Raw genomic sequence first — 22,076 nt, forward strand, 5'->3', positions numbered from 1 at the left:
GCAAATCTCAGTCTTGTGAATGTGAACAGAAATTGAGTTGGGATATGCCAGCAGTGCAGTCACATGCCATGAAGTGGAATATTGGGGATGAACTAGATTACAGAAACTCACTTTTCAGTTGTTTTGATTTTTTGAGTATTAGCAAATGGCTGTTGCCAGCACAGCTCTGGTTCTCTTGCTGTGATCTACTGCCTGAGCACCCAAAAGAAACTTGACATGGAAATTCCTGGATGTCACTCATTTCTAATTGCCTTTCTTGCGAGTGCCATAGTAGCAAGCAAAAGCTACCTTTAGAAAATGTGATTTTGCCAGAAGAAAAAAAGTCACAGAGCTTCTAGATTAAAGATTTTTACATGACTGTCATCAGCATTTGAATTCCCAGTATTACTTCCACCTACAGTGACTGGTCTGTTAAACCTGATGAATGGCTATTAGCCAGCAGGCTGCCAGGTTTGTTGCCTCCTGCAGTGGCTGAGGGACATAAATTTTCAGCTAGACTTCGGGATGAATATGAAGTAATGTCCAATGAATGGTACATTCCCTATGTGAATAAGATAAAGGAGATGGTGTCTGGTTAAAGCATGGTGTCTGGTTAGTCTTGTCAGTTTTTTCTGGAGATTTTTTCCTGTAATTTTCTTTACCATTCTGCCATTCATATGTGGTTTTGACCAGGGGGGTTGAGATATTTTTTTTATTATTTAGAAGGATGATTGTTCTGGAATGACTATTTCATTAATAAAATGGTAGCAAGCAGAGGCTGGCTGTTGATGAGAAGATGAGGCCTTTAATCAATTGGCCAGTAATGGGTAATATTTACTTAAAATCACTGTTGCTCTTTAAAATGGATCTTTTCATAGATGTGCCTCTACACAAAATTCTTTCCTTACTTCTTAAGAAAAACTTACAATTCTGTGTCATTCTGTGGGAAAAAACAGAAGGAAAATTGGGAACCCTCCATGGAAAAACCTGGAGGAGTAAACGTAGTTCTGCTTTTCTCTGTGGGATATAACAGAAAAATGTTGATAGTCCAGTAAGTAGGAATTTTATGTGGGGTGTCACTGTTAGGGAGCAGAAACTATTGCTGCTTCTAATTTCTCTGTGTATTTTACTCTATTTTCCTGCTGCTTGCCCATATTTCTTCTGAAGGTTTTCAGCCCTTTTTCCTGCCTCTTTACTCTTTAACATTCAGGCTGTCAGCGAGGGAGTAAAGTTCTGTCTCCATTGGAAAGCAATTTGCTGGTGTTGCTGGCTGTGAATGAAATTGACTGAGATTGTGAAATCCTGGGCAATTTAGCTCACAGCTGGGATGACAATGAAGGGGCAGCATCACTCTCTCACTGAAGATGATGTTCCAGTTGTCTTGCAGATATTTATTTCCTCCTAGCTTTTACATGCATTTATTAGTTGCTAGGTAATTGCTGGCATTTCTTAATAGAGTTTATCTAAAGATAGCAGAACTCTTTCTGAAAGTAGAGATTGTGTACACATCCTTACTGATATTTAGCTTACCAGGAGGGAGTAAATTCAGTTGTCTGGTTGTTGAAAAAACGTTGCTAACACAGCTCCATAAGTTACACCTGGTGAACCTGTTAAACCGGGGATGTGTTTGCAGAATAAACCCACTCTGCATCCCCTTCCTGTGATTTTTTTTTTACAGGCACAACTCCTAGGGCAAATGGGCCCAGCCAGCCTGGGGCTGACTCTTACAGAAAAAAAGTCTCAGAGCAAGAGAGTTTTTAGTCCCCAAATGTGAAAAGTGATGCCATCAGATGTGTTATTACCACCAGCTGTTTTGGTGCTTGCTTACTTGCTCAATGTATACTGTATTTCTGAAAGAGGTGATCTAGAAGTCAAAAAAATCTGAAATAAACAACTGCATAGTTATTTTAAATGAAATGGGAAAAGCATTACAAATACTTCATTTATAAACAGTAGCAAGCCATAGCTATTAGGTTATGAATTCTACCTCCATCTTTAATATTTTTTGTAAGTGCTGAGAGATATAAATATAAGTTTTCAGGCTTAAATGCTCCAGATATTTACAAGATAATTTAAAAAATGTGCCTCTATATGAAAATATGGAGAGTACTACTTAAAGGATAAAATTTTTTATTAGAAAGGAAACTGTAATATAGCTCTTTTTCCTTTGAAGTGTGTCTCAGAAACATAAGTATTTTATTTCCCAAGAGTAAATAGATATTATCAAATTGTTGCTGTATTTTACCATATATAATTTTCTCTCTGTAAGAAAAAAAAAAAGAAAAAAAAAAACAACCCAACAAAAAAACAACAAAGAAATTAACTGCATTTGTCTTCCCAAGGAACATATTAAGAGGCTGAACTGAAAATCTCTTGTTCCCTCCTTTAATGCTTGTACTTTGGGAAATTTAATTTCAGGGAGTCAGGTACATAATCCCTGCTGTTGTTCAGAAGTTTAATGTGTGTCCTCCCATGAACTGTGATAAAAATTGAGTCAAATGTCATAGACATTGCCAGGCTTTAAGAAATGTGGTTTCTTCTTTATTGGTTCAGTAGACACCATGGTTTATAAGTTTAAATGAAATGTCTTTTTTCTTTGATGTGAAAAGCCTAGTAATAGAATTTATGATTTTAAGCGTCAAGAAGAGAATAAAGGCAAAATACGCATTTCAGTTTTAATACAGAAAAAAGAAAATGTGGAATATCTAAAAAATTAATTATTAAGTAGGTGCTTGCTTACTTTCTCCCTTTCTCCCCTTCCCTCCTCTTCCCTCCCATCCATCAGCTGTGGGTCAGCAACAAGTCTCTGTGACTGTCACTCAGTTCAGGGGCTGGATGCTGGGCACTACTACATGGAGATGGATGTTGCTGGGCTTCTAGAGCCTTTTCTTTTTTAATTATTATTTTTTAGTTTAACTAACTTCTCCAGGACTTTCTTTTAAAAGCTCTTCAGAACAGTTATTTCCAGTGCCTTCCCAAGATGATGATCTGATAAGGAGGATATGCAGCTTCCCTAACAAAATAATTTCTCTAATGTTCCTTCTTTCTGTGGTCTGGTTGCCAGCTCAGAGGGTTGGCCGTGAGCAGACCAGTCCTAAGGAATGTTAAATACTGCTTTCACTGCAGAAGACTAAATTTCTCAGTTTCCTTGTAATAACGAGTTACTTCAATCTGGTGAGATAAAAGGAGGAAAAAACTTCTCAAATATATCTGTAGTCTTGGTAATAAGGCTATCCAGTATGTTTAACAAAGTCAGCCTTCAGCTGATAATGTAAACACATTTAAACAGACTTTATTAACAGTAGATAATTTTAATATATTTGTTCAAATGCTTGAAATTTTAATTTCCAAGTAGGTGCAATGATACTGCTGGAAAAAGAAAGAGATGTGAAAGAAAAAAAAGAAGACATTTGAAACAAAATAGAGAACCCCTGGTAATTCATGTCAGTCTTTGAGCTCAAATAAAAACTGCAGCATTGACTGTTCATAAATTTAACTCTCATGATTTTTTCCAATTTTGTCATCCAAGACTTCTTCAAGACATTCCACTACACTTTGTAGTTTTGTGATAAAAAGGCACACATAGGTTCTTCTGGGGCCTCTCAGTAGCTCCATTAGCATCCCAGCCTAAACCTTTGATGTTGGCTGCTCATCCACCAGAGTTATTAATCTTATGTTTACAATCTAGTAACCGGGTACATTAGCTAAAATGAAGTTTTCTGACCATTTTGTTATGGTAGCACTATACACATGTTCCTTTGATTTGACTTTGCTGTGAGAACACCTTATTTTAGATGTTTATGTAGCTGACTGTGGTGAGGCATTAATTCCATTTTTCTTCATATTTCTAAGATGTTGTCCCCCAGCCTGTGCTGTTCCAGTATGTATCTGTCCCTCTTTAAAATTCAAATAAATGAACTGATGTGGGGTTAGAAATTCTGGATAAATTGGAATGAACATCCATACAGAGCTCATCAAGGCTGTTTTCAGATGGTACCACAAGGGATGAATGTGCATCTTTCTTTGGCTGTTGGAGTTCTGAGAGATTCCATTATTTTGTACATATGTATATGGCGCCATGTGGATCACAAGGCCACCTAGCAATAGTCTGTGCTTTGAAAATATGCAATTTTCATGAATATGTACTTGTTTCTGAAGCATTGGAATGCATTTCCATTGGATCTGAAATGCTACATTTTGAAAAGTGGATTTATCTTGTATTGTTTTTCCGGTCTAGATTTCTAAGCAGCAGCTAATAGGTAAACTCTGAAAGAAGACAAAATATATTTTTACCAATGATTCCCAAATCTTCTCAGGCACTAACTTAAAGTTCATATGTAGCAGTTTAAGTCAATTTTGTTGATTAAACTTGCAGGTGCCAGGAGTGGCATCGTTCCCATTGCTAAGCATTAATGTTAGAAATTCTCATTCCTGATGCCAAGAGATTCATGGCTTATTGTGGTCTGGCTGAGTTTAGCAGCCTGTTGTTCTTGTGTTTCCGGGTATTTGTTCTAAATCAAAACAAATGGGAATGTTGGCAATCTAAGGGAGACATATGTGGGAAGTAACCATTGGCAACCATGGCTGCATGAGACAAGATTCTATAATTGGAGCATTTAGGCACTAATGCTCACAAGCCAATGGAGGAGTCCTTTCCAGGTTGTTCAGTACAAGCCTTGGAACCTGACTGTCTTCTCAGGCTGTGTTTTTGTAATTGGCACACTGTCTACTTTCAGAGAATGTTTATAAAATGAAAGTACAAGAAGAGTCATTCCTTACAAAGGCAAACCTTGCTTTCTGCTGCATACAGTGTACACCTTAGGCATCAGTTGAAATCTCATGCATATGTTTGAAAATAAATTCTGGCAAAGTCATGTAAGGCTAGATCTGGACACCCTGTCCTACAAGTCATTGGTGTGCTTGTGAATCACTGCTTTGTTATCTTCACAACAGAAATACATAGAAAAATGTGACATACAATATTTCATTTTGAATACAGGGAGAATAATATTTAATCTTCCACATTTCAGTTTTGGCTATGTACATAAAGGCTTGTGTGACCACATTACTTTAGATAATATCTAGACTAGAGGCAAAAAAGATTATAAAAAATGTGTAAGAGATAAATCAATTTGCTTTAAGCTTTTTAATGGAATGAAGTGAAGAAGAAGGGAGAAGAGTTTGTGTTGTGGCTCTTTTCACTGTATAGATTTGAATGTACTGCAACGTTGATAACAGCAATTCCACTGAACTTACTGGAGTATGTGAGCTTAGTTTAGAGACAAAATTAGATACATTTGATCCATTATTGTGTTTGGAGAACAAATATGCAATGAATGAGAGTATTTTCTGCAGGATGTGTAGCTTTTATGCCACTGGAGTTGAAGCAAAATAAATTTGCTTTAAAGAAACTGTGTGTTACCATAGTTTGACTACTTCTGGTGCCTGGGATAGACAGCATAGTTTAATGAAGACTAAGAAAGAGGATCTATTACTATTTGTTAAAGACATTCAGGAATCACTACAAAGGGGGAAGAAGAATTATTGAAATTGAACCTTCTTTAAGATCAAATGGATATTAATTGCTTCTGAATTAATTTAGAGTGTAAATTAGAACAAGATTTCTGTCATCAAAGGAATGATGTCTGAATTCTGGCATGACCTTTCAAATAGGGCAGGAAGGACAAGGAACCTAAATTATTTCAAGATGGAGCTTGATAAATGAATATAGGTAGTGATTCCAGAAATGGAAATTAAAGTTTATTATTATAGTATCATAGATCATAGGCTCGAAGAGACCTCAGAAAGTATCCAGTTCATTTCCTTGCCCCAACTTAATCTCAATTACATTTAAATCATTTCAGGTTTATCCAGCCTGATCTAAATTATGATCTCATCTTAGTGATGAGACTCTATAGGCCTGTTACTCTCCCATTCAATTACCTCAATATTCCAACCATTAAAAGGCTTTACTTATCTCAATTTAAGTCTTTCTAGTGCAATTTAAGTTAATTTCTTCTTGTTCTCTCCACAGAAGACTTGGAGAACAAATTAGTATCCTGCCCTCTATAGCCCTTTAATATATGCTTGGAAACTCCTTTTTTTTTCCGAGAATAAGAGTGGTTGACTTTGGAATAGCTCTCTGTGTTCATTCTGATATTAGTGCTTGGATCTTTCAGTCTTTTCTCTGAAAACTTGTCTTCTAGAACTGTGATTGTTCTGGCACTCTCTGCTGGGCTCTCCAGGTATTTCTCCCTTCATCCCATTTTTCCTGATGATGGCCTACAAGTACTGAATGCAACGGAAGGATTATTTTGTGACTTTCAATCATGGTGCTACAGCTTATCCAAGTATTATTGTCATTTTTGCAGTGTGGGATGTGTTTTACTTTCCAGTTCTCTATGTCTTTTTATCAAGTAAGTTCCCTGCTGTGGCAATGTTAGCAATGTCCTCCATCTCTGCATCTGTCCTTATGAGATGTTTTTTGTGAGTTTCTTCTAATAAAGCTCTTACATCCCTTGTAAGAGAATGTTTGGGATTGCTGTGGAAGGGGAAAATGGGCCAAAAGAGAAAATTTTGTGGATCTGTCTAGACTAAAGTCTTGTGTGACTTTAATTCTTCTCACATGGATCTTTTTATCCTGTATTCCTGGTGAATTCAAAGCTGGGACAATCCTGAAGCAGATGTAGCCTACAGAATGCACCGGACAGTTGAGAGCAAGAAGAGCTGTGCTGTGCTGGGGCATGGGCACAGCTGCTCAGTGTCCCAGAACCTGAAGAGAGCACCGTGGAGCCTGCTGTAAGAGCAGTTTGGTGAATAAAATGAGGACAACCAAACCCTTTTGTACCATCAAGCTGATGCTATGGAAATATTTTCCTGAGACAGCAAAACCTGAGGGCAGTGTAACACTGGAACTACTTTGTAGCTGAATGTCTGGGTAATACTGTATTTCAGTTACAGGTTTGATATTATTCCTACCTGCTTTACTTTTAGCACATTGTCAGCTTGAGGTCAAACCTTAATGGCTTATTTGCTTGGCATATCAGTAAATGAGGTAGTTTTGTGCCACAGATTTGTGAACATAGAATAAATAAGATACTATTAAGCATAAGACTCAGATTTCAAGGGCTTGAGAAACTTTGCAAATTGCTATGCTGACAAAGTGTTGTTCTAAAGTGATGAAAGCAGGTGTTCCTTTCTACATTCCAAGTCTGCTCCCATGTGAGAGGCTAGATAAGTAGTTCAAATTACACCTAAGAAGAAAATTTGCCAGACCTTAATTGCTTTTCATCAGAGTTCCAAATAAGAAGGAGAAGTAAAAAACCACCTTGGAACTACATTGTAGACTGTTTAATTCTCCTCATTTAAAACCCTGAGGTAGAATTCTTAACATCACAATAAACAGCACTCTTTCAGTGGTAAAGCAGAACAAATTTACAAGCAATGACTTGTGCTCCTTCTACATTTGACATTTAGGTAAGAGCAATTTTTTGTTCAAGAATATAAGTAATTTCTACAAGGTCTGCAGCTGTGTTGTTTCAGTAGGACATAGTTTTATCATTATTCAGTGCTTTCCTCTGATGGCTTCTGCTAAGGTTATGGCCATTTATTCCATCTTTCTTGATAAGAGGATCTTATTAAGCCTGTTTATTCTACCTTGGAGTTAGACCATAACAACATCAAATCTTGCTCTCCTGCTCTGGCCACTACTGCTTGACTCTGTGCTGGGAAATCAAGTGCATTTGACAGTTCCCAGTCATTCCTGCTTTAGCCATGAAGGGTCCATTGGTTTGTCTTCTGCTGGGACTTTATCAGCAAATCAAAAGGAGAAAGGATTAAGACTACAGCCATTTACCCTTGTGCCCTGTGCAATATGCAGTGAAATGTCAGTGTCGTAACCCCTCAGTTCTACATTATTATTTCATTGGGAAGGAGGTATTTTGCTGAGAGATTTTTCTGTCCTTTGTTTAAACAGACTATAGTGAAACCAGAATTCCTGTACAAGACCAAACCAGGGACTCCTGTTTTGGTATCTGCCCATGCTGTCTATGTTTGGAGGAAGACACAAGACTAAAAAAAATATTTTAAAAAGGTTGCCATTTTTCTTATCTCTTGGTAGTTACTTTATAGGTGAAGCTGTATGGAATTTTATATTCTTTATGTCTTTTATTTAGATAAAGCCAGTTGGTTTGCCCTTCTCATATATATTATCTTTAAACAGTTGTTAAATTCCCTTGTAAGAATGTGAAATTCCTAGTCTGCCCTCATTTGAAAGTATTTTCACAAGAAATAGCTGGAATCTACTGTATTTTGAATATTTTAATTTTTCTGTATCTTTCTTGATACAATAAAATATTAGTAAAAAGTTCAGATTTTGAGTGTATAGAATAGGATCAGTGATTTTTAGCCCATTACTATAAATTTTCTGTTACTTTCAGTTCACTTCTTGGTACAGGCTCATATTTCCACTTTGACCTCTTTATAAAGCAATGCTTTCACCAAGTGTCAGTACAAACAGGTACTGTTTCCCTTTCTATTTGACTATAGTTACCTTAAAACACAGTGATGTCCATGTGACATTATTTATTCCAGGGCATATTGCTGAGATGCATTCATCAACTGTGAGTCTCATCTCCTCCTTTGCTGCATATTCATTTAGTTTAATTTGACACCATTGGCAATTGAAACTAATACTGGTTTGGGTAAACTTTGGTCTCTCCTTGTGTAGATTCTCTATTTGGAAAGATCTTAACTTGAAAAAGGAATCCCATGTTGAATGTAGGTCAGCAATGACATGCTGTAGAAGAGCTGCCAGGGAATTATAAAGAGGGATAAAGCCTTTGAAGCACAAGAAGTAAGTAATTTTTGGTTCTTCTCAGAAATGTACTCATTTCATACTCAAAAAGAGAGAGAGCCCAAAGGCAAACAGGAGTGATCAGATGCTTTGAATATATGACAAATGTGTGTGTGTGTTTGTGTGTGTGTGTATGCGTGAAGAATGCAAAGCTGTGTTGGAGTGTGTTAGTAACTTAGAGATAAGTAAAAGGATTTTACATAGTGAAATGAAATAATCTGTTCTTTGTGTCAATTGTGGAGACAAGAACATGTCTCTATGACCTGTGACTGCACTATTCATATTGGACAAAAGTAAATTTTTTCTGAGGTGAGGATAGTAATCAGTGTGTTTTCTACATATCAAAGAATACTTGAACATACTCAGATCTTCCACTGGAGAACAGAATTTGGTAATTTGAAAATCCTTTTCTGTTTTTGAATGCATTTAGGGCACTAGACAGCAATCTAAGTAATGTTTCTAGATTGCTCTGGCAAAAGTACAGGAACCTCATCTCATTTCTAGGAAGTGCTCACTGTCACAGGTTCAGAGAAAAGAAAAAGGAAGGCCTGGAAGAGAGATGTCTAATTTGTTACTTCAGGGAAGGCACACACAGACCTATGAATAAGCTGCTGTATGTTGTTAGAAGGATGCCGCAGGCAAAGGAAGGAGCACATGCAGGTTGATAGTTCTGGGTCATCATAATCCAGTGGTATCGCCATTTAAAGTGATGTGCCTTGTCACGAGGCAGAGAATACAGAAAAGATGAAAGAGCATCTCAGCTATAGCTGGTAGGATTTCCTATATTCTCATTTTGAATATGCCCAAAGCAATACTTCTGGAAATCTCTTTTTTGTGTCAAATGAGACAGGGAACAGACATCTGGTCTCTGAACTAGTTTAAATTTGGCTGAAAGTTGAAAATTTCTGTGAAGCTTTTGGTTCAGACAGATCATGATTTTCCATTAAAAATCCACCCTATAAAAGAATTCTGAATTAGTTCCTACTCCAGTGCCATCAGGAGAGGAAATAGGAATGCAGTGTAATTGGAAACAGTCTCTAGTAGTTAAGTGCTGCAAAAATAATCCATAAATGGACTTGTACTTCAGGGCTGTATTCCCTTTGGGCTGCTTGCTTGTATTGGTACCAGGGTAATAGCACTACGTTGGTGCAAAAAAATCACCTTGTATGCCTAGAAGCAACACAAAATGGGGTAAATTGACTTAATTATATATGTTGCTCTTCTGGGAATGCAGAGTAAGTTTTACTGCAAGTTCCATGCAGCTGTGGTTGCATACTATACCTTTAAGAAATAAGAGTCTTGAGGGAGGACAGTCAATTTAATAATGATTTTGTTTGTTGCTTCAGCTAAATTGCTGTTTTGTTACATATATATATTAGTACTTATCTCACTGTCATCAGATGCTTAACAGGATCTAAGGATAACTGGTGTAGATAAGTGAAGTGGAGTGCAAGCTTTAACATGGGCTATGCCTTGACCTGGTATTGAGGGATAATTCAATCCATCACTTTTCATTTAAAATAATAGACTGGACCTTGGTCAAAAATATCACTGGTATAAACAAATGGCATTGTTATGGATCACTGTTGCCAATAACCAATGACAAATACCCTGCTATTTTTCCTTAGTTTGGCAAAGTCCTCTCTTTTGAATGAAGCTGGCAACTATCAGGATAAAAGGACATCTGTCAATGCCTGATAGATGCTCTGGTGAAATGTGTACCTAAAGTGACAAATCCTATCCTTTTCTGTAAGAACTGTGACTCTTAGAGGGTTGAATAATTTTAGAGTAGATTCTAAGATGCCTCCTCCTAGCACATTGATGATTGTTCAGATCTGGAAGCAGTATCTGAGTCATCCCAGCTTGCAACTCAGCATTTTAAGGAAATTTCTATTTAGGATCTGTTTGTCTCAAAGCATTATTAGCAAAAGTAAAACAGGAGCTGCTGAAGAAGCAGAGTAGACATTGATGTCACGGAGGAAGAGCTGACTGCCTGATGCAGTGTCTTCCCCTAGGTCAGGTCACCTTCTCTGCATATCAAATCCCTACAGTTAGAGTTGCTGGGCTGGTTCTGTACTGTACTAAGCTTGAGAGTTATGGTGTGCCATGCTTTGTCAGCCAGCCTGAAAATTAGTCTGCACCATTAAAAAAAAAGTTTCACAATGCTAATTTTTCATTGCCTCAGATTCATTTTCTCCTCAGGGATGGGAAGACCATTTGCATACGGCTTGATTAAATGGAATGTATTTGTTATTTTAGATGCATTTACTCTGCATTGTTATATTTTAATCTAGACTCTGCAGGGTCCTGGGGGGAAACCAACTAACACAATATATGTCTAGATCATTAAAAATAATTTAAGTGTACTGGAAAAGGACTGTACAAGTGTTTGCAGGGTGTTCCATATTTACTCCGTGGTAATGATAAATAATTGTTGGTTTTCTCAGTTTGTAAGTCAAAAAGCAGGTTTTGAATAGGTCAGCCTTCAGTCTGGGCTCTGTAAAAATAAACTGAATAACAGTTGCCTAAAATTTAGTCCTTGTTACCACAATCTCAAGCTTCTCACATTAATTCATCTGTTGGACCCTTAAAAGTTCCATTAAGGTAGGTAAATATTGTATCCATACTACTGGTGGAGAACTGAAGTGTAGGGCAGGCTGAAAGTACTTATAAAGAAAGGGCTTATAGACAATCTACAAGTCTTAGTCTCAGAAGATTGTCAAATGTCATTGATGTTTAAATCACTCTAGGTGATTTCTTCATTGATAAACTGTCTCTGACAGAATGTCTTCTGGAGCCAAACATGGTTTATTATCCTTGATGTAGGAAGTTTACAAAGTGCCTTTTTATATTAAAACAAAATTTCAAGTAGAATTTTGCTAAGACAACATCTTGTTTTGATATTTTGGGAACATCAAAGGGGTTTGGCTGAAAATATTAAAGGTCTGTTGATTACTAATAATTTCCTAATGTTTTTTGATATACTTGGGGATCACATAATCTGCTGCTGGAATACACCCATATGTGAGCTGGAAAGCAGTGGCTGTCAGAGAGCTCAGAGCACTATAACTTGACAGTTTAGAGGGGAGTGTTAAAGAGCTCTCTTTCCCATGCTAAATAGCCTTGTGGCTAAAATCTAGCTACCGACCTAGGTTCTGTGGCAGCTCAAAGAAGGGCCACATTGAAAGGAAAACTAAAGATTATATCATTAAGGAAAGAGATGTAAAAATGAAATTACCACATTCTTGCTTGGTTCAATATGTATGTTTTGCTGATGCTCAGCATAATGAAGCCCTCAGTAGGGCTATCAGAAAAATCAATATATAAAATATAGATGCTAAACTCTCCATTGGTCTCTGTACTTGCACATGCACTAACCCCTTTTGTTCCTTGCTTCTGATGTCAGAAAAACGTAAGGTTTGAACTACATAAAACTAAATAGAAATATAGGTACTATGCAGTAGGAACTTTTACATAAAATGATTGATAGGACAGCTCTGCAGTAATCTTTTCTGCATGGTAAAAGGGTGGTTAAGCCTTGGCCAGCAAGACCAAGAATCACAATTATTTGTAGGTGGGTAGATAAGGGGCTTGTAGACCATGGTCAAAGCTACATCTTGATCCTCTCAAAGGCTAAACTTCAGGACCTGATCATAAAATTAATTCAGAAGAATTACCTGTCCTAAATACATCCCTTAGGTCATTCTCTGAATGTTTCCACTAGTTTTTTTAATTATGGGGAAAGACAGTGATAAAAATTTGGTAAACTCTTCAGATTGTTCAGTAAATGCAATTAGTGTTGTGCAATACAGGAGGTCTTGTCATGTCTTGACCTGTTGGGCTGCAAAAACAAAATAAACAAATGGTCTATATACCAGGGGTCTTGCAGATAGCACAGCTGTGATGTTCACCCATTAAAAAATCATTGAGGGAAAAAATTATAAAGCATAGGTTTATCAGTAAGCAAGAGTACTACCCAGAATTTTATTTATAATGCTTCAGTCACTTTTAATTCAGTCAAATCCTAGAAAACACTTTTTTTTTTTCCCCTCCCATCAAGTGCATTAGATGCATTTAGTGCATTAGATGTTTCACAAAGTATCAAGTGAATTACATACGTATGAGTGTCCAGGAAAGCCTTTGAAGGAAAGGTACTGTGTTCTTGTTCTTGAAATAATATCCTCATATTGTCACAAGGCATTAGTGATATTGCCATTTATTGCCATTTCCCTGTCCTGGGAATGGAGTTTTGTGGGCATTGCTCATCTCCAGCCATTCATCAGCATCTGTCAGGGCACTGTAGCTTACATTCACCACCTTGAAATGCTCTAATCATGGTGGCAGGTTCCTGTGGCAGAATCCTGGCAGCAATCACTCTCTCAGGTTAGGATGGGGGCTGCTGTGGGGCTGGCACATGGGAAGGGGGGCAGTGAAGCAGTGGTTGCAGTGGAACTTTGCACCTCCCTCTGATCAGTGAGAGTGCTTGAGCTGGGTTGGATTTTGGGCAATTCTTGAACATGTATGTGAAACAACAACTAAGTCAAAGCTTTTCAAGTGATCACTGTTGGAACATGGCTGGAATGGTTATTTGCAATGAAATATATTTGTTTAAATTGGTCTCAGTTAACATATATTGAGATCAAGTGTTTTGTCCTATTGAAACAGGGGCTGTTAAGACCCAAGGCTGTGTTTGTGTAGCTTGTATGCAACCCACCATGGATGCAGCTTACAAACAGGAAGCAGTAATAATTAGTGCTTCCTGAATTTGAATTTTTCTTTTTGATAATATTGCAGAACTAATAGAGCAGGATTTAATAATTACAGTCGATTACAGGCCCTAATTAAATGCTAGTACTTATTACTGTGATAGTAAAATGGAAATAGCTATCTGATGATTTAACAGTGGTTTATAGGCTCCTGTAAAAACATAAAACTTTCCTTATTTGTTGCTGAGGTTAACACTGGGAAAGATCATAAGGCATGCATGGCAGACATTTTATTTTTGAGGATCTTGCTTTTGTTGTAGATGTAGACTTGCATTTAATAGTGTTTGCTAAGTTTGTGGTTAATAGTGTTACAGATTTGTTGCCGTTAAATGCAGGGTTATTCTGTGTTGTTTGTGGATTGCGCATTCAAAATCGAAGTTAATGGAAGCATAAAGAAATTAAAGTATCTAGGAATCACTAGGAATTTGAGCATCTGAATAATCCATTGTAGATACCATCAATTTAATTGCATGTGTCTATTAAAACCCCTCATTTGAAAATAAGTTTCTTAATATTCAGTTTATAATGTCAACATCTGTTGAAGTATACAATAATTTTATGATAATTAGCAATGGGAAAACCATAGAACTCTTGAAGTTTGATTTAGATAAACAACCATGTTTCTGGTACTTTCCCATCCTACATAAACCTCTTGTTTTCCTGAAAAATTTCTGGTCCTTCAGGCATTGAGGGAAGCTATACATGTATTGTAATTCTGTATTTGATTCCCACTAGACTCCAAGAAATCAGAGAAAAATTAGAAGAAAATTACTCATTAATTTTTACATTTCATCTCAGAAGGGTAGTTCAAAATGTTTTTTTCCCCTACTTCCCTCATTATAGTGGTCGCTAAAGAGTTGGAAGACTTCTTTATGTTTGACTTATTATTAAAGTAATGCAGATCTGGACTGTGCGGATTCTTTAGGTTTTTGTTTTTGTTGTGTTCAGAGGTTTTTTTGTTTGTTTTGTCTTGTGTGCAAATTGCATGAATCTTCAAAGTCTTCTTATTCTAATCCCTGATGTTAGTAAGCTTCTACCACAAGCTTAGTGATGAATGATGCCTTGGAGACCTGTGCTATAAATATGCTCTGAAATTTTTTCTCAGTTCATGTGGCTCTTTATAGTAGTCTAGGAGCTTGATCCCCAGCATCAGACATCACCAACTCAACTGTAACAAAATAAGTTGTAATGAAACAAGAAGTTTTTTACTGCATGACGTGGAAAGTCTGTGCCTAGCAGTGTTTGTGTGATGATGTCAAGCAGGTTTGGAACTGGAACACTGCTGACCTTGGCAGTTGCCTTAAGATACTGTAATCAATCCCTCTGCAATGTTTTCTCAATGCTAGGATTCTGCCCAACATCTGGCTGGGAAGTTGCCCTCGGCAGCTGGAGCACGTGACCATCAAGCTGAAGCATGAGCTGGGTGTTACAGCTGTGATGAACTTCCAGACTGAATCTGACATTATTCAAAACTCCTGGGGCTGCAACCGCTACCCAGAACCCATGAGCCCTGAAATCCTCATGAAACTGTACAAGGAAGAAGGTCTTGCCTATGTCTGGCTGCCAACTGCAGACATGAGCACTGAAGGTAATACTAATATCACTCTTGCAGTAAATTAGTAGCAACAAACACTTTGAGTTACTAATCTGTCACTTTCATGACAGTTGGGGAGGAGGAGTTCTGTGTACATTTTACATGAAAATATAGCTGGCACACAAGATATAGTTTCTTTGTGTGCTGTCTTTAACTAATTATTCATATATTCTTGTAGGCAGAGAGGCCATCTGAAGCACTTTGTGTCTGGCAGTATTATGTGTATTTGAGTTTAAAGCCATCTGACATCAATAACTGCTTGGCTGTTTTTGCTTTCTGCTTGAGTTCAGCCTAAATAATGAAAATACGCTGTGTAGGTGGGAGACTGCAAGTTTGCAGAGCAGAGCAGCTTGCCACCTTTGCTGATTAAAAATGGAGAGACAATGCTGTGTGTCTGCTGTTCCCTTCCCAACACAGTTTTTCTTTAACTGTAGTATCCCAGTCTGATGAAACTCCATAAAGACATTTATATAATAGTTTGTAATTAATTGAAAATACAGCACCTGAGCTGTAACATCAGTAACTAGTACTTTTAAGTCCTTGGTTGGAATGCTCAGATGAAAGTCTTATCTATTGGAAAATCAGAAGACTAGAAAGTGAATGTTTTCAAGTGAGCAGCCTGCCAGCAGAAGAGAGTGCTTTCAACGCAGTGAAATACCACTGCCCCAAATAGATAACTGTCATGTCAGCAATAGGACATCAGGGAGACAGGAGACCATAAAACAGGGATTTGAAAGGGCTTAATGTCAGTGCTCGTATGTGCCATGAGGAAAAGTTGGGCTCCTCTGTTTGCAACTCTGTTCTCAGGATAGCTAGAAGAAAAGTGTCAGAAAATAAGGTATATTCATCCCTTTGGCAGTGAGACAGGCTATTATGTGTTGTTTAACTGTATGCTTAGTACACAATGAAGTCATAACAGTTTTAAGTTGTACAGTAAAATGTTCTTCTGCTCTCCCTCCATCACTTACTGAAATGATGACCTTCCTTACAATGTTTTGGAAATCAGCAGTATGTAGGTACCTTTGCAAACATCTGATGTTAAAAAAAACCAAACCAAAACCAACTCATTTTTGGCTTGCTAACTTTAACTATGCAAGTTGTGCTGTTTTCTATAATGTGTGGCCTTGTTCCTTTGAAAATGTGTTCCTTTGAAAATGAATATGCCACACATATCTGATGTTATCAGAATGTATATTTAGAGAAGACTTGGGGCATTTTACAGTGATTCCATGTTAGGAGAAAAGAATCAAGTTAGCCTAGAAGGTCATTTGAGAAAAGAAAGAAAAAAAGTGGAATATGTCAGGTTTGCTATAATATTTGACAGTTCATCAGGCTGTACAGGCAGAATCTCAGCCATGAGCTGGCTTTGTCCAGTGCAGATGAGCATGCCTTGTTTTTCACCTTAGGAAGAATCCAGATGCTGCCCCAGGCTGTGTGCCTGCTGCACGAGCTGCTGCAGAATGGGCACACGGTCTATGTGCACTGCAATGCGGGGGTTGGCAGGTCCACGGCCGCGGTCAGCGGCTGGCTCAGGTACGTGGTGGGATGGAGCCTGCGGAAGGTGCAGTATTTCCTGGCCTCCCGCAGACCCGCTGTCTACATCGACGAGGAGGCTCTGAGTCGTGCTGAGGATGATTTCTACCAGAAATTTGGGCATCTTCGCTCCTCATACCAAATACAGGAGTAGAAAAGCAGAAGAGGAAAAGGAAGGTGACAAGGAATCCTTACATTTGAACCCCAAGGACTTAGAAATTTCTGTGACTCAGGCACCCACCTCACCTCTTCAGATTATAAACTTCTTGTAAAAGTGATGAGAATTTTGTTTAAAAAGTGCCTTAGAGTGTTTTTTATTTGCTTTCTTTAAGCTGACATGATTCCTGTTTTCAAGCCTTTTGGTACAAGTGTGAGACCTAGAAACTGCAAAGTGAAACAAGATTCTCTTTTAACTACTTGCCTGTAGGAGCTGAGGTTTTAGGGTAGACACTGAATAAGATGCGAGGTGAAATAGAGCAATATTTCACTGACAAGAAAAAAATATAAAGATTAATTGGATTAAGGTTCAGGTTAGGATGGAGCAGATCATCATCAAAGCTGCTCAGTTATTTTTAGCAGATATTAGATTGTTGCAGTGTTTTGTAGTAATTTTGTAGACAAGTGGTATTAATGAGAAAGACCAGAAGGAAACTGGTTCTTCAATTCAGTATTTAAAAACAAAAAGATAATGTCTAATGCAGTAAATTAAGATTTTCTCTTTGTCCATCTAGTTAATGTTAAATATTATGAGCTCCAGCTATATTCTTTTATGACATTGAGGTTATGCTGGGCTGTGGCATGAAGAGGGGACGCAGCTCCAGCTGTGGCAGCCATGCTTGTTGTGGAGCAGGAGCACTGTTTGCTACATTATCCTAGGCTGTGAGTTCTCTGAGTTGAAGCTGCTCCTCTGGTCCATGCAGTGCTGTACAGGGGCTCCCTTAGGTGCCAAGTCAATCTGAGCAGTAACCACTGGGGTAAAACAGGGCCTATAGGAGCTGTGTGGTAAGCAATGGGCATGACTGGCACCACAGCCTCTGGGCTATTGGCCTAGATTAATATCTTCAATACAGCAAAAGCTTCTCCTTGGGTGAGCAGTGGGTGTGTGTTCAGTTCAGCTGATTGAAGCTCATGCTGGGCTGTCTCTGGGCTGAATGAATAGGGCCCTGTCTAGGAACAAAGAGCAACTCTGCCGAGGATGGGTTCTCTGGAGCTTAGCTTCAGTGTTAGCTTTGTGGGTGATCCCTAATGTTTTCCTTTGCTGCTTGGTCCCTTAGCTAAACGAAGCAGTGGCACCAACAGCTTCCAGTCCTGCTCAGATAAAATCAATTTGCTGTAGGTTTCAATCCTCAAGAGAGAAGAGTGGATTAAGGATGCATAAACATTAGGAAACATAATTTCTATAGGTTTATTCTTCAGTGAAATTTTTCCAGCCAACTTGTTCCTCTAAAGATGCAGTCAGTGATAGAGTAGTTTAAGAAATAAATATTGATTTTCTGAATACTTAATGGAGAAACTATCAGATATGAACTGTTTATGGAGAATGTCCAAAATAATATATTTTATTTATCCTATACTGAAATCATATTGAAAAGAAAAATGTTTATTTAAGTTGTTCTGTGTGTGGATTTGATCATGATTTCATTTCTGATTTTTTGAAATAACACTGCCTGTTTACAAAATGGATGAGAAAATGTCTCTGTTAAATAAAGACAAAGTGACTATTCCAGCAGCCCGTTTTGTCATGTATCTTTGTCTTCCAGTGTCACAAACAGCAAAAAGGGTCATGATCGATATTTCTATATAGAAGTGGAACCAGCCACTTTAATGGTAAGAGCCCATGTCTTGTGTGGCATGCTGTGTCAGTTTGATAAGAAATCTCAAAAAACAGCACAGCAGAGGTGTGTGGATCATATGGCACCTCTGGTACCTTCAAAGACAAAAATAGATGTTTCTTCTCCTAGCCCAGGGCAGAGGGAATGAGTGCTCCTGTCTGGCTATTGGGCTCACAGCTCACGCTGTGCAGAGCTACAGCTGCCTGCCCAGGAGTTACCTCGTTTTGACTGAGTTTGAAGTAAAATTGGTGAGCTTTTGCTGCCACATTCTCCTCAAAATCAAGCACTGAGAGACAGAGAATGGCATAAGAAATAGAGAGTACAACTCACTGAAGTGTTACATTTCTGCTGAGATTTATTTGAAACCACAAGCGTAAAATGTATTTCCAAGCATCCCTGACAGACAGCCCTTTCCTCCAGATGCAACTTGTAATAAATGCAAATATTTGTAGAGTTGATTCTTGTTCCACAGGTAATGTATATATATATATATATATATATATATATACGGTTTTAGGGCTCTTGGGACTGAGCAGTGCATAACATGGCACAAACAAATAAGTATATGACTAACTAAATACAGCCACTCTCTATTGGCTACTTCCTAATTCTGATTATATCAGCAATGGATGCAGACTGATGTTTCATTTGTAGGGCAGGAATTCATACAACACAGGAGTCACACATTCAAAGATGCCCTACCAGGCTGTTAATTCATTGTTTACTGTCATTTCAGCAAGAGGTTGTTGATTCATTGCTTCTTGCCACTTCAGTTTGCTTCTCTGCTGAACTGCTTGGAAGCACATATCACAGAGATTGCATTAGCTCAGGAACTGCACAAAAGCAACTTAGCAACATCATGTCAACAAAGGATGCAAAGAGACCCCAGGGGGAATCCCAGGGGCTTGCACTCCCTTTGTACCTATTTGTAGCATCCTTTTTTCCCCTCATTGTTACCTTCCTGCCTTTGTCAATGAACGCCACTCTGACAAGCGATATTCATTCAAAATCTTTTCTGTGGAATGCAACAAGGAACTTTCACGCTAAAAGGATGATTGCAAGAAACTGCAGCAAAAGAAAAAATAATATAAAAATATTTAATTTCTTCAAATGTATAATTACATAACAAATCTGCATCTAGAGATTATGTATTGAAATTCAGATTTGTAATATGTTCTTATACTGATTGGATCATTAGCTCTTTCCACAGGGTAGCCTCTTGATGTATTTGGGATGAAAGGATCAAGACAGGCTCCTGTTTATGTACTTGTATATTTCCTTGCTATTTTATGTTGCAGCAGCCTTCTTGTTAGAGTAGAAATGAGCTGAGACACAGACTTCTTGTTTATCACAGCATGAAAAGGGACCTGGTTTATTCCTCTTTACAGCTCAGCCACCCTGACTCCAGCCATTCACAGACTCTGGCTGCAGTGAGCTCCTACTGTAGGTTTCCCTTGCAGCCTCTAACTGCTGGTTATTTCCTGCTAAACTATGACTGCAGGTATTGGTTTGCAGACTCTGATTGCAGCTTTTACCTGGCTAGACTGTGACTGCAGGTTCCACCAACAGGTTCTGACTGCAGACCCAGACTGACCTCACAGCAGTGATTCTCTCCCCCCAGGATCCTTCTTCTTCAGCTTATCTCATTCCCTCTTCCTCAAGGTTCCTCCTCCTTCATAATCCTCCCCTCACCAGCTAACCCAGTCCATTTTATCACACTTATCTTTATTGGATAGACTCACCAGGGGCGAGGCTGTATTGGGTAATTAACACACCTGTTACTTTTCAGGGACAAGGTCACCTGTATTCCTTTGTCCTACACTTTAGTCCCAAAGCACTACAAAATTTAGAGAAAAACAGCTCCTATAAAATGAATTAGAATTATATAGACAGTAATGGTTATTTTGGAGGGGGCCCAAAAAGCCCATAGTAATGGGAACCAGGCAAAAATATTTTGATAACTCATCACAGAAGAGCATCAGTTGGGGAAAACAGTTGTGATGCTGTGAGCATCAGTATTCTCTGCCCTGCTAGAGCCATGTTTTTACCTCCACTAAATTAAGGAAGAAAGTAGAATTTGCTGCTTGAAATGGGAAAATTTATAACTCCAGGTATTTATCATATCTCAATGTCATGATGAGGCCAAACAACAGTACATGTTCTTTCCCAGGGCTATGCACATGAAGGGGCCAAGAAATTTGCTCACAAGTGATTTTGTAACAAGCACAGCTCCTTGAGGAATGGATTGGGCTTTGAGGGGTGTAATTTCATAAATATTTTTCCTTTGGACATCACAAAAGTACTAGTGGCACAATTCTGTAGGACATTTTTAGATTGATGATGCAAGCTGATGAAAGGGAACTGGTGTGGCTGGTGTGACTATTGAATACCTTATTTTCTCCCTTACTCCTTGCTTGCTATTTTGCACTTTGACCTTTAGTCCCTTTGCTTATGTTGTAAGTTTATGATGTTCCCTCTGTACAGCACCAAGCACAATGAAGCTGTGGTTGCAGTTTTCAAACCAGGCTGTTGTCCATGGTTGAAAAATCTCAAACCTAGCAGCTGAGTTGTATGGACTGCACAAAATTATGTGCAAAACAGTCTCTCTGTTCTGGAATGAAATTAAAATTTGAGACTGCCAGTCAAGCCCACTTGGGCAATGGAAAAGAAAAAAGGCTGTAAATTATGCAGGAGCAGGTAATAATAAAAAAAAAACAAGAATGCAAAAAGTCATACTTATTCCATCGCCAATCATGATGGCATTTTTGAGCTCTAATTTATAAACCCCACTGAATTTACTTGTTTGTAATTGAGGGGAAAAAATCCTAAAGTAGCCGAAGATATTTGCTGTAAGTATATTAGCCTGTTACTCCTTTTATTCTTCATAATTTAATTGCTGTGAGATCTTTCAAATCAATGAAGAAGTTACAAAAAATTTATTCTTTAACAAAATAGACTGTGCAGCAGAAAACAATGAGAAAATACTTAGAAGTATAATAACTACTGGAAAAGCATATATTTGGCAAGCAAGAGTTACCTTCTGAAAGGATAATGAGCATCAGGCTGCTGTTAGCTAAAATGGAATTGGATTAATGCAGCAAAGGAGAGCTGAATGTCTCTAACTCTGTTTACATTCTCTGTTACATTCAGTGGTAAATCACCTCTGCAGATATTTCTTAAAAAATATTCTGCTGGAAAAAAAAATGTGGTTTATTTTCCACATGAATATGACATAAAGGGAAATGGGCTCTGAAGGAAGAGACTGGGAATAGTATAAGTGGAAAGGAATCAATAATTTTTACGTTTTTCAGCAACAGAGTGACATCACCAACAGCAAGACCAAACCACATGACTTCATAATTGATCTCCTTCCTAAATTATTAGAGGAAAGCAGTATTTTCAAGGGCAATGACATTACCATATATTAGCATAATTGCAGGATTTTGATACAAGTAACCAAAATAAATATTGTTGGCACTTCAGTTGTGCTAACAGTGAACCTACGGGGTGCTCATTCT

General features: G+C 38.0%; 1 protein-coding gene across 2 annotated transcripts in view; it reads left to right on the forward strand.

The window, feature by feature from the left end:
• The window catches only part of EPM2A (EPM2A glucan phosphatase, laforin), a 35,679-nt gene extending 17,233 nt beyond the window's left edge, over positions 1-18,446 (forward strand). For both annotated transcript variants that reach the window (XM_083857700.1, XM_083857701.1), the window contains exons 3-4: positions 14,946-15,187; positions 16,600-18,446. In XM_083857700.1, the coding sequence (XP_083713826.1) occupies positions 14,946-15,187; positions 16,600-16,880 (523 nt within the window). In that variant the 3' untranslated portion in view covers positions 16,881-18,446. The remainder of the gene's footprint in view (positions 1-14,945; positions 15,188-16,599) is intronic.
• Positions 18,447-22,076: the final 3,630 nt, after the last annotated feature.

Source organism: Zosterops lateralis (assembly GCF_965231275.1).
Source record: "Zosterops lateralis genome assembly, chromosome: 3".
Classification (NCBI taxonomy): Eukaryota; Metazoa; Chordata; class Aves; order Passeriformes; family Zosteropidae; genus Zosterops; species Zosterops lateralis.